At 39.3% G+C, this 14,005-nt stretch overlaps 1 protein-coding gene across 1 annotated transcript in view; it reads right to left on the reverse strand.

The window, feature by feature from the left end:
- Positions 1–14,005, reverse strand: part of LOC126106895 (sortilin-related receptor-like) — a 193,742-nt gene that overhangs the window by 133,469 nt on the left and 46,268 nt on the right. The window contains exons 8-10 of the mRNA XM_049913310.1: positions 10,534–10,807; positions 6,613–6,805; positions 2,151–2,351 (exon numbers count right to left, since the gene is read on the reverse strand). Coding sequence (XP_049769267.1) covers positions 2,151–2,351; positions 6,613–6,805; positions 10,534–10,807 — 668 coding nt within the window. The remainder of the gene's footprint in view (positions 1–2,150; positions 2,352–6,612; positions 6,806–10,533; positions 10,808–14,005) is intronic.

A 14,005-nucleotide genomic window follows, 5' to 3' on the forward strand; every position in this document is an offset into this window, starting at 1 on the left:
TTCATGTGTTATCTACCCACCTGTGAAACTGCACTAACCTCTCTCTATATTTACTTTGCTCTTTATACTGTCAACTTGTAACAGTACATTTTAATAGAAATCTCAGTTGTTAAGAATGTACCGAGTATCGTTTGTTCTAGAGGTGAATAAATGCCTGTCAAAGTGAGAACAGCTAAACTCTCCGATTTTACTCTTCAATCATAAATTTAATTATATTACATTACACACATTAACAATAAGACAATGCTTTCTTAGCTGTCAGTCCCCAGTTCGGGTATTTCTAAAAATATTCTACAACACAGTCCGTGCCTTTGTTGTAGATGCATCAATAGCTGTTCCAGTCTTCTTTGTAAGTAGCTAAATGATATTTATCATTACCTGTGACCAATATTGTTCATAATATTGGTAGTAAGAAGAGGCAACCAAGTAATGTATCTTCTGTACTGTACAGTGCCTTGTGGAATGTATATATATAGATGTAGATTTATGCACAGAAACTAATAGATAAACATGAACAAGTTAGAATAAACTGATAAGAGTTTGTGGACAACTTCTCTAATTATTTACATGTATATGAGATATTACAAAACAAAAAAAAAGTTGCTTACGTATTACAGAGAAAATTTACACAAAGCACATTTGTTTTACATTCAAGTAATGTATGTGTCAGGTACCTACCTTAAAAAAAAAAAAAAAAAAAAAAAAAATGTTCAGATGCTGACAAGAGACAACTCTGTCCTCTCCAAGAAACTCATAACAGAAGGGAGTTTTCATTATTTAGAGGTCACATGCTCCAGGTGTCTGGTTCGAATAAAAATTTTGTCCAAAGCTATGCTGTGTGTTCTATCTTTTCTAATAACTGGTTGAAGGTTGCAACATAATACTGATGAGTGGACTCATAATGCCAAGTCCTTTGTAGATTTGGCTCAATTTTGTGCTCTCTAAACTAACATTACATATCCTCTCAAACTCGTGGAGTTTTATTCTATTTACAATGACAAAGTTTTACTCCATTTCCTCTTCCCTGAAATGTATGGTCTCTCTCTGTCATGCTGGCCTGGACACACACACACACACACACACACACACACACACACACACACAAAAAAGGTGAAGCAACCAAGTATACAGAAGGAAACAGAGTAAAACTTCTTATGTTGAGAGTGTATGCAATTTAATTATAGTAATTAAAAATCCGAGTCAGATTTGCAAACAACTTGCCAGTAAGTTCCCACTTATCAATATGACATTGCACCATGTCTGGCTGGGATACATGCACTGATTCAGTTGGAAAGGGTGTCATGAAGCCATTGTATTCTCTTCTGAGACAACCTGCTCCATGGCACTAAGACAGAGTTGATGTCCTTGCTGGTCCCACACGTCTTATCAGGGACTGGTCTGGGGACCATACTGATCACAGGGAACCTTGATTTAACACAAACAGTACAGCATATTTCATAATCCTGTTACACACTTCTAGAAGTTGTAGAGGGGACTTAGTAGGTCAAGATTTACATAGGAACCCATGTCCAGAAACGTCATCCGACAACACTAAAGAGTGCCAAAGTTATAGGTGCAGCACCTGTCACTGATGGATATACAGGGTGATTTTGTGACAATATTACAAACTTTCTAGGATGATGGAGAAGGATAAATGTATCAACTTGAGGTAAGGGTTCTAGTACCGGAAACAAATGAGTCGAAAGTTTTAAGCTAAAACTGTTCTGATACCTCTGACAGTGGCATACATGTACTGGCACTGTTGCTGCTAAGACAGTAGTGTAAGCAATTTTCAGAGGTGGTGGTATGGACCAAAACCAGAAAATATGTCTAGTAAACATGAGTTCTAAAAGGTATACCTTAAGAGCTATGAGCACTTGTTCAATAGAGCAGATGTGTTTCGCAGTAGCGAATATGTAACACGAGTTGTGAAATACCCTGTATATGTGTATTGGCAATACGTGGAATTACACCTCCTCAAGAGTAAATAAGTCCTTCTCAAACATTCTCTGTAACTATAAAATAACACTGTCTGTCCTCTATAAATTGTGCATACACAACAGAGTTATTGACTTGACAGAACACACACACACATCCGTATCAGACTGTAAAAGAAAGTGAGGAGAACAATCGTAACACAAAATACTTACCGAACGGGGCAAGGCAGAGACTCTGGGAGATAGCGCTGTTCGTTGCCGCCCTCACACGCGTCTCCTGGGATATGAATGTAGCCTTTTGTTCGGCTGTAGAATGCTCCCGGCTTACATGTATCTGGAATCTCATAGGGGCTTTCCACTGTCTTGTTGCGGATGCAGTCCAGTGATGTCTCATGTTGGAAGAAGCCCACATCACTGTAAGCAATTAGTTTTTGCTCATACAGAATTAAGTTTTGCACACAGGGCTGCATGCAAGAACAGCAACGATTAAGGAATGTAACAGTCAGCTTCACAATTTGTGTGGGAATTAATTTCAAAACTGTGAACTGCAAGGGAATAAAATGTAAGATTTCTGTCTTTTGCAGCAATACTGGCACAGTGCTCATAGCACAGTGTCACTTTTGCCCGTATTCTTCCTTTGTACAGGATTTTTACTACAAGCTATGCAGAACTAGTCAAAAAGGAATGAAGACACATCTCTGGATGCAGGCTTAAGTCAGTTCCTTAGTAAAACATGTCACTTTTTTTTATAAACCATGGCTTCATGACAGATTACAACTATACATATTATAATGGCTGATTTAGATTGCACCCATTTTCTTTTATCAAATGAAACTACAGTACAACCTCGTTAGCGTGAACTCTCATAAGACGCAAAAAAAAATATTGGTCCCGTCAGGAATAGATTAGTTCTTACGGTATGTTTTATCAGTTAACTCAAATTTTGGTTAAGGCGAATTACGAACTCTGTTTCAGTTCCTAGCGTAATTAAATTTCACCGTAACACAACCTTCCGACCTTAGAGTATTCTAAAGCCTAATTTTTTTTCCGAAATGAATGTAGGAAATGTAGCTACAAAGCTAATTATACTGATTGTTGATTCGTTTTTAACGTATTGTAGGTTGGTAGCCGCAATTATCACCTCAACAATCAATGTGTGCTGTACATTGTAAGACATTCAATAAACTGTGCAGCAGCATTTAGGAATGTACTCAGTGCCAGATTTGACAGGTGTTCTGTAAGTCGTAGCCGTATCGAGTTGGAATACTGAATAAAAACTACAGTTACAACCGGTACCGTAGCACACGAAAATGGCAAAGAGGAAACAGACAGGTCTAAATGTACAGTTAAAGCTTAAGATTCTAGCTGAAGTGGACCGTGGTACCAAGAAAACAGCAATTGCAGAGCAGTTTGGAATACCTAAATCTACTTTGTCTACGATTATTAAGAATCGAGAAAAAGTTATTAATGCTGCGGCATCAGGTTCTGGAAACAAATCCAAACGACTTCGTACCGCCAAGTATAAAGACATCGAGACGTTACTGCTAGAATGGTTCAATCATATGCGTGCATGTAACATACCTTTAACTGGCCCTGTGATTCAGTCAAAAACAAATGATATTGCTAAAGATATGGGCATCGAAGACTTCCGTTGTTCTGCTGGTTGGTTGTATCGCTGCCAAAAGAGACATTCAATTTCATCTGTACAAATTTGTGGTGAAGCAAATAAAGTTGATGAAGAAAGTGCATGAATTCAATCGAGTGAGGGAAAAGTATGCCTCGTGTGATGTGTTTAACATGGATGAAACTGGATTTTTCTACAATCTTTTTCCAAATCACACCCTGGGGATAAAAGGTGATAAGTGTCACGGTGGAGCACGATGCAAACAACGTGTGACAGTTGTACTGCGCTGTAATGCTGATGGCAGTGAGAAGTTTCATCCCTGGGTTATCGGTAAATCCGAAAAACAACGTTGTTTTAAAAATATAAATATGGACACTTTACCTTGCATCTACTCTCACCAAAAGAAAGCTTGGATCGATGGCACATCATATCGCAAGTGGCGTCTTCATTTCAACAGTCAAATGGTTGCTCAAAATAGACATGTTCTTCTTACATTGGACGATGTACTGCCCATAATGTTCATGATCTGAACTATCCAACAAAGGTTCCGTTTTTTCCACCCAATGCCACAAGCTGCCTTGAGCCTTTGGACCAAGGCATAATCCCTCTCATGAAGAGAGATTATCATAAGCAACTTGTAAGAGCTGCAATTCGTGCTGCTGAAAACAATAGTGAAACCCCAAATTGGAATCTGCTTGACGCAATAAAAGCGATCGCAGCAGCCTGGAACTCAGTATCGCCACATCATATAGGGAAGTGCTTTAACAGAGCTTGGAGACATAGCAACACTGAAGATGTCCACGAGTTAGAAGATGTCACTTCACCTGATGAATGGACAGTTCTGCAGGACGTTGCAAACCGTGCTTCTGTGGAATCTGATGTGCCGAAAGCTGTGAATGAGGTGCGGGAAGGGCCATCAGAAGAAAGTGAAGAGGAAGAGAATACAGATACCATTCCACCTACCTGTCAGGAGATGTTTACAGCCTTGGACTGTTTAGAACGGTTCGCTTCAACATCCGCCATCACTGCTGGGTTTACGGATGCCATCATTACAATTGGTTGTGAAATTACAAAATATTATCATTGCCATGAATGTTAGCGAACCATGACCGAATTTTTTCCAAGAAAGTAACGTACATAATTTGTGAGTACTTGGATTTTACAATCACTTTATAGTGTTATAAGTCTACAATAACATGACTGATAGTGTAGTGTATTACACATTAGTGTACTGCTGTACATGTAGACTTATTAAAATCTGTGTTTTTCACTTAACACAAATTTTTTGAACACGAGCTCCTGATTTTTCGGTCCCTTCAGATTCGTGTTACTGAAGTTTTACTGTATTTAGTTCCAAAAATCTATGAAACATATATGCAGACTGAGGCGACAAAAATTTGTACAAAGGACGGGATACAAATCCAGGACTTCTGGTCACAAGGTAGATGCACTAACCACCACGCCACCCTGGCACAGTGGCTTTGCACAACTGCATGGACTCGCGGACTACCTTAGCATGCCTCCATCCTCAATCCAAATTCCCATTCACATCTCAGCCAAATTTGATATTTCTCCTAAATTCAAGTAGCATTGCAGAGGGTGTCCAACTGTACTGGAATAGCACCACAGCATTGAATGAAATGACTGATCCTACATGAAGCTCGTGCACACTCTTACATCTTTAAGCAAATGCACAATTGCACTGACTACCCTAGCATGTCCCACTCCCTTAGTCCAAATTCCCATTCACATCTCCAAACTTCCATTCACATCTCAACCTAATTGGTATTCCTCCTACACTCCAATAGCATTGCAGAAGCTCTCCAGCTCTATTGGAATAGTACCTCAGTGTAAACCAAAATGGGGGATCTTGCCTGAAACCCAGGCACGGGGGCTGTAATCAGAAATGACACAATGAGTTCTGTTCAAAAAATTCTGGAACTTTGTCCACCAAACTTTTCTACACTACCACTTACTTATTGTGCATAGTCTTCTTCGAAATACTCTCCTCCACAATAGACACATCGCTTCAACACTGTTTCCACTTTCAGAAGCAGCGTCGGTAAGCCTCTTGCCCGATCGCACGAAGCGCAATCTGCAAATTTTCTTTTATCTTGTCTATCGCTGCAAATCTTCATCCTTTCAATGGGATTTTCAACTTTGGAAATGAAGGTCCCCAGGGGCCAGGCTGGGAGATTACGGAGGATGAGGCAGCACAGTGCAATTTTTTTTTTTTTTTTGCAATAGTCATGCACCAACAGGGTCGAATGTGCGTGTGCGTTATCATAATGCAAGAGCCACTAATTGCCTCACCACATATCATGCTGTTTCCTTCTCAGGATTTCATGAAATGATCCAGTTGAAACGTTACATTCTTCTGCAATCTCTTGGACAGTCAGTCTTCGATTGGCACACACAATGTTGCTGACGTTCCTGACACTAGTACCAGTGGTATAAGTTGAAGGGCAACCTGAATGAGAGTCATCTTCCATCCAGCCATTTGTAAGCCGTGTGAACCATCACCCTAGGCTTCCTGCATTATTCGGTGCGTGTGTGTAAACATTTTCTCGAATTTCACACAAAATTTAATGCAAATGCACTGCTCCTCTAACTCTACCATCTCAAAATTTGCAAACGGTGTGACACAATGTTCTGTTAACACAGCACTGAACAGTAACAGGTATACAACAATGAAACTTCCAGCAGTTACGCAACCACAGGTGCAGGCTGGAATGCCAACCACATTCCGCTCCAACACACCATTAGCACGACATTACAAATGTTACAGAATTTTTTTGAACAGACGTCATATGTGGTTCCACAGACCTTCATGAGTCTCAAAACATCTATAATCATAGATGTCAGTACGTGTACCTGCCTTGTGTGGATGCACTGTAACACGTATTTGCATATCCAGGTACATAATACTCCTCGTGCCAGTTTGTCATTTACTGCACAATACCTTCATGGTGTTGCAATCTTAACAGACAGAAGTGTAGTTCAGTGGCATACATAACTGCCTCCTGCGACAGGCTTACTGCGAGTACTCACCAGACAAAGTCATCCCTCTCGCAGCCGCAGGGCTCCATCTGGACCATCCTGACATAGTCGCGCCCACTGTAGCAGTTGCTGTGAGGGGTGCGCCGCTCAAATGTCTCCTGCATCCCCATTACGCACGGCATGTGACCGACATGGTCCGTGCTCGGCGACCAGAACTTGTAGTCATCCTTGGTGCAGTTGTACTCTGTGAAACGGGAAGATTAAACAGCTGTGTATTTGCCTTCTTACACGAAGTATAGATGCAAAACCACACACAACAATACATTTCAACACTACAAGGAAATTTTTCACCAAGTAGCTACTAAAATTAGTTAGTTTTCAAATTAGTTTTGGGATGCTGCAACAGCATTTTCAACACATTAGAAAATCTATCCATCTCAATTATGCACATAGAATGGCAAACAAATACTGATGGTCTGTTCCTTTTTTTTTTCTTTTTCTTTTTGCAAATGGTTTAAGCTACAGGCTTTTCGCATCACATTTGTTGGCTTCATTAACTCACAACCGAACTGTCAACTTCCAGCCTACACCTTGGGCAAAGCTACAGATTAGTCCATCACCACAACCAGATTTATTTAATTTCACATTCGCTGGCTTCACCAACTCACAACCCAACTGTCACCTTCCGACAAAACCTACACTGCAGGCTAATCTACAGGTCAATCTGCCACCACAACAACGTTTTAATGCTTTCAACTTCTTTGGCTTTGCCATCCTAAAACAAAAATGTGAATATACACATCAATAGATGACGTGTCACCAGCCATTAACTTGACGTCACTGTTGTTGGCTTGAGTTCGTTCTGGTCATTATATTTTTCTTTTTTCCTTCAATTCAATAACTATCAATTTAAACATAAAATTCATAATATATAGGCTAATTAACATGCATCTAATCATTTTTATGAAAAATTTGTGTCGTCTTATTTCTTATCACATACTGCACAAAAATGTCAGTTTTCATTGCAAATATAAATTCTTAATTACCAGTTATTAATACAAGATTTTTTAAACTAAAAAAAAATACATTTGTTTCCCTCTCTATCTATGTCACGGTTCAGAGACATTCATCTTTGTTTAAAAAACTGAATAGACAAGGAAACAAACTGGGTCCCCCACATGGCAGGCGAACAGTCTACCACAGAGCCACACTGCTTTAGTGCATGGAAGATAGTTGGAAAATATGAAAGTCAATTTTTCTGAGAATTGTTGCATCAACTCTGTTTTGAGGATTGGAAAATAATAATAATAATAATAATAATAACAATAATAACAATAATTGGTGTGGTCTGCCGGTCAGTGCCCTCAGTACTGGAGCAACTGAATGACATTCTCACTGTCTAGCCTACCTCTCACTGTGCCCAGAAATGTGAAATAGCCTGCCCAATATTTTCCCCAATTTCCCTCCATGGTACACCATTGCCCATCCAATCTACAAAACGTTTTTATTCAGCCTTTCTTCACCTCTTCTCCCAACCCTTTTCTGTGTGACTCACAGCACTGTAATTCACCTAGATACAACATCTGTCTCATAAATTCTTCCATTTCAACTATTCAAGTCCTATCACAGGCATTTAACAGCATTCCACACGGGCACGACCACTAACAAACTGTTTGTCCGCATAAACAGCCACCGCCAAACTGAGGCCAAGAAACAGTCAGATCATCCAGCTGCCAAATGTGCTGTACAATGCTGTGCACCTGATTTCAGCAACTGATTCCCACCCTGTGCTACCTGTATTTTTCTCACTGGCATCAACTTTTACAAACTGGGCAGCTGAAAAATGTCCCTACAACATATCCTTTGTTCCCATAAGCCCCCTGGCCTCAAACTTAGCTAGTCCCTTTTGTCCACCTGCCCCTTTCCCCTACTTCAGTACTAAATATGCCTTCTATCCCACCAACACAACTGCACTATTCTTCCCCTTATCTCCTCCTCTCCTCTGCTTTTTTGACTGCCCCCCCCCCACCCCCAGTGTGTGTGTGTGTGTGTGTGTGTGTGTGTGTGTGTGTGTGTGTGTGTGTGTGTCACGGGATGCAAAATTGTTCTGTTGGCTTGTAACAATGCACATGCATCTGCTTGTCTCTCGTGATGGTCAAAATAAACCAAACACGGAAAGAAATTTCTTCTCAAGCCGAGTGGTTTCAACAGAAGCGTGCTGTCATTATCTGATCTTCAGAAATTTACAGTGAATACAATCACTCATAATATAGCATAATCACATTGGTTTGTTACTAATAAGAAGACGAAGTTATACAATACACATAGCAACAAATGTGTTGCTGAAGTGAAATGGCATAGGTGTAACATGTAACACGATAAACCGACAATGTAAAGGTACCATGTTTCAGTTTATGACGTTACACTTTACAGCTATGCCATTTCACTTCAGCAAACAAATTTGTTGCCATGTATATTTTATATTTTCATCTTATTACTGACAAACGAATGTGCTTATGCTATATTATGGGTGGAATGTGCTCCTTCTATGCGACTGATAAGTATTCACTTTAAGTTTCCGAAGAACAGATGATGACAGCAACCTTCCGTCTAAGCCAGTCATCATGAAATACATAATATTTAGCAATATCGGCCTCAGAACAAATTTTTTTCTATTAGACTGACAGATCGGGCCCCTCACATAAACGTGTGTAATCTATATAGACTTCACATTTCTTCATGTATAGTACCTGCGTACACCATATGTAAAAACAATGTTTTCCCTGCATACACAGACTTTTCTAAATCTTGGACATCCAATATTACACCGAGGAATGCACGCTGAATGCAAACACTACCTCGAGCACAAGGACGTATCAGATGTTCTATTCACCAAGTCTCCGAGTATTCAATTTTTCCCTGCAGAATTTTGTCAACAATAATTTTACCATTCACCCACTATCAGAAAGAATGCTACAAAGGCAAGGCACATTATTGTAATTGACACTCGTGAGAGAGAGTGAGAAATGAACCAACTATGTGATGTCTTGTCATATTACACATGTGTGACACACCAAGCATATCTAACATTAGTTTAAAAACTACCAAATTCATCCTCTGAAAAAGTAGTACGATTATGCATACAAGATGTCTCAACTATAAGAGCATTTTCTCTTTCATTCCACACACAATGTGGGGAGAGAGGCAGCACAGAAGACATCAGCTGGTTTCTCATTACAAACAAAATGTTGTTCTGAAGTTCATGTGCCCATTATGTCATAGCGTGACCACTAGTTAGTCTAGTAGAGTATGTGGTGTAACAACATATCCTCTGGTACTATTCATATCAGTAAACACTTGTTTTAAGGTCTTCCCCACCGACTCTCCCTGTTCGATCCATGTTGCATTTATCGTTGTCTCATTACCCCCAGTAATAAACAATGTTAAACCATATGCAGAATTAGACTAATCTGGGATTGCTGTAATGAATGAACATTAAAAATTCTATTTTAAAATAATGGCAAATAACAGACAGAAATATATGCCAGCAGTACTGGCTGACACATGAAGAGTGTAATGTGCAATATTTTTTTGGGATAATTCAAAAACAAAATTGAAATAACTGTAAAACTCCAGAGAAAATTCACTAGATGACTTAAAGAGGGATACAGGGTCAAAAACACTTCAGATGCATGCCATGAGGATTTCAGTGCGCACCATAACAGCAGACTTGGACCTACGAGAAACAAATTAATTATGTAGCTTTATTTTTTTTTAGGTAATAGTAAATACTTTCTGACTACTCCTGTTATGTCCTACAGTCGAAGATATGGCCATACGAAACCATCCAGTGCCTTAGCAGCAGTAAGTGTTGTACTGTTATCCAGCAAGGACATTTTGGCACTAAAATGAAATTAGTAAAAAAATGCTATGGTAATATGCAACCTACAGGACATTCAGAAACACACTCACTAAAAGCTTTCTGCAGATCAGCCTTGATGATGAGCCATCGCAGCTGCTGAGGTCCCGAGCCGAACATGGTGAAGACTGTCGTGTTCTCGCCTGGCTCTGTCATCAGGCCGTACATGCGCAGATCCTGGTTGTAGAACTGCTCCGTGTGCCATGTGAAGCCCTCGTCAGTCGAGTACAGCATTTCCCGTGTCTCCCCTTGGGCTTTGTAATACTTCACTGCTACCATCACACCGCCAAAATCTCCCATGTTGAAGAAATAGTAATCCTTTAGAACCTGTGACATCAAGTGCATTCCATATGTTAGTCAGAAAGAGGCTTTGTTTATAATAATTAATGAATTTTCTGGTTGTTCCTCAACATAAAAATTTGATTGCTGAGAATAAATTGTGCACTTTAAGGCTGAAAAGTGACAAATATTTACAAATGCAATGTTTATGAAATGTAGTTTAAAACTGAAGAAATTGCAAAAAGGTAGAAAATTAACAAGATAGGACCCGGGTTAGTTGAAGGAATCAAGGGTTGTTGAGAGTTTCAGAAGGAGCATTAGGCAACAATTAACTGGATCAGGGAAAAGGAATACATCAGAAGATGAATGGGTAGCTGTGAGAGATGAAATAGAGAAGGCAGCAAAGGATCAAATAGGTAGAGACACGAAGTCTAGTAGAAATCTGTATCTGTGGCTATCACAGAAGATACTGAATGTAATTAATGAAAGGGGGAAATTAAAAATGGAGGGGGAGGGGGGTTTGCAAGATGTAACAAGCACATGCAATAAGCTCCAACTTCTAGAGGAATGTAATAATTCCAGTTTCAAAGAAAGCAGGTGCTGACGTGTGTGAACATTACTGAAGTATCAGTTTAATAAGTCATGGCTGCAAAACACTGACATGAATTCCTTCCAAGGATGAAAGAACTGGTAGAAGCTGACCTTGGGGAAGATCAGTGTGGACTCCAGAAAAATGTAGGAGCAAGTTAGCCAATACTGACCCCCCAACTTCCCATAGAAGATAGGTTAAGGAAAGGCACACCTACATTTATAGTATTTTTGGAGTAGATAACCTTTTGACAATGTTGACTGGAGTACCTTCCTTGAATTTCTGAAAGCAGCATAGGTAAAATACAGGGAGCGGACAGCTATTTACAATTTGTACAAAAATCTGATGACAGTTACATAAATCGAGGGGCATGAAAGGGATGCAGTTGGTGAGAAGGAAGTGAGACAGGGTTGTAGCCTATCCCCGATGTTATTCAACCTGTACAGTGAGCAAGCAATGAAGGAAACCAAAGAAAAATTTGGAGGAGGAGTAAAAACTTTTGAGATTCCCTGATGACACTGTAATTCTGTCAGACAGCAAAGGAACTGGAGGAGCAGTTGAACAAAACAGAGAGTGTCTTGAAAGACAATATATAAGCATCAACAAAATGTAGTTGAATTAAATCAAACAATGCTGAGGGAATTGGAATAAGAAACAAGATACTTAAAGCAACAGATTAGTTTTGCTATTCTGGCAGCAAAGTAACTGATGATTGCAAATGTAGAGAGGATATAAAATGTACACTGGAAATGGCAAGAAAAGCATTTCTGAAAGTAGTGGAGGGCAGTATGGGAGGTAAAAGTCAGAGGGAGACCAAGAGATGAATACAGTAAGCAGGTTCAGAGGGACATAGGTTGCAGTAGTTATCTGGAGATTAAGAGGCTTGCACAGGAAAAAGTAGCATGGAGAACTGCATCAAACCAGTCTTTTGACTGAAAACCACAACAACAACAACAACAACTTTCTTTGTCTCATTCCTGAATAAGCAGGAGAAATCATTACCCTAATTTTTGGTAGTAAGTAACAGATAACCATAGATCTGAAATAGAAGGGTACAGATGAAACTTCTCACTTCCACTGAACAATACATGCAGACAGTTGGGGTGCTCATATTCTGCCCCAGGGAGGGTGTATGTGAATGAGGGAGGCGGGGGAGGGGGGGGGCTGTAATGGCGGGGGGGGGGGGGGGGTAGGGGGGGTGAAAATAAGACCATCCAGCTACTGTTTTAATTAACCATGCCAATTCCATACATAATTATGCCGACCCTATGCTGATGTCAGACAAAGGAACAACGAAAAGAAGAAAGTAGTAGCAGTAGCAGTAGCAGTAGCAGTAGCAGTAGTAGCAGCAGCAGCAGCAGCAGCGGTGGCGGTAGAAGTAGTAGTTCCCATTATTATTGTTGTTGTTGTTATTTGTTGTTGTTGTTGGTGCTGCTGCTGCTGCTGCATGAGGCAAATAATGAAGTAACCTATGAACAATCATTTTTGCTTGTGATGCTCTAAACATGTTTTCAACATAACTTCGTAGCCATAACTGCACCGTCATCAATACATTAGTATTTTATCACATACCTGAAACTATTACATGTTTTATGATAATAGAAGAAAGTTAAAAGGGACTTAACATTTCACAATATTTACTGCAATACTTTGATTTTCACTTTGCTTACTATTCTGTTTGTTTTTCTACAACATTCTGTAAATGGCTGGCTAGATTTTATTTGCAGCAATATGTTTTTATCAAGATAGCTGGAAAAGTAAGCACAAACACTTATTGTGTAATTTGTTGCACTTTTTCTAACTACTTACTAGTCTTTCCCAATGTTAAAAAAAATTGACACGCTTCACACGAGAAAAACAGATGATGATAACAATGTCACAAAAAATCTTAAGAACACAACCAAATTTGAACAACATATTGCAGTGGAAGAAATTTTTATTAATTTTGGGACTACAGTAAGAAACCTATTTTTTCAAATGACTAGATAACCAACCATTGAATGAGTATTGTATAAAAGCAAACAGACTAAAATTAATGTAAAAATGGAAAACAGACTAAAATTAATGTAAAAATGGAAAAAGTAAGCAAATTAAATGCTTAGGTCTAATTCTTCAATCACTGACATTATTGTGCAACATTTTGCATATTTTAATGCGATAAAATAAAGCCTCACTGATGATGCCACATAAACGTATGGACAAGGAAAGTAACTCGTGAACAATTTATATTTAGCAAATGTAAATGGAACCTAGCTCTATGAGAAGTGTCACAAATATCGATGGAATCTAGCCCTCTGAAATGAGTAAAGGTTTATGGAATTATAACAGTGAAAGGTGCGTGGATCAGCAACTAATATTGATTTTACTATGTTTATTTTTTGTTGTTTTTGCATTCATGCTCAAATGCACTGATAACTATTTCCCAATACAACCATGTGTACAAGGACTGTGTCAACTCTCTAACCAGATATCTGATGACAATGGGATTGTTTCAGTTTGAAAGAGCATTGTTTCTTCACTTTGGAGCATATGTGTGGTGGTTACCGCACCACTGGATTTCAAACCATGCTGTGAATGGCGAGTGAAGACACAGGAAGTGCTGAATCTTACACAGTGCATGTATCTGTCATGCCACGATTTTCATGCTGTGATTGGTT

The sequence above is a fragment of the Schistocerca cancellata genome, chromosome 10 (assembly GCF_023864275.1).
Source record: "Schistocerca cancellata isolate TAMUIC-IGC-003103 chromosome 10, iqSchCanc2.1, whole genome shotgun sequence".
NCBI classification, from domain to species: Eukaryota; Metazoa; Arthropoda; class Insecta; order Orthoptera; family Acrididae; genus Schistocerca; species Schistocerca cancellata.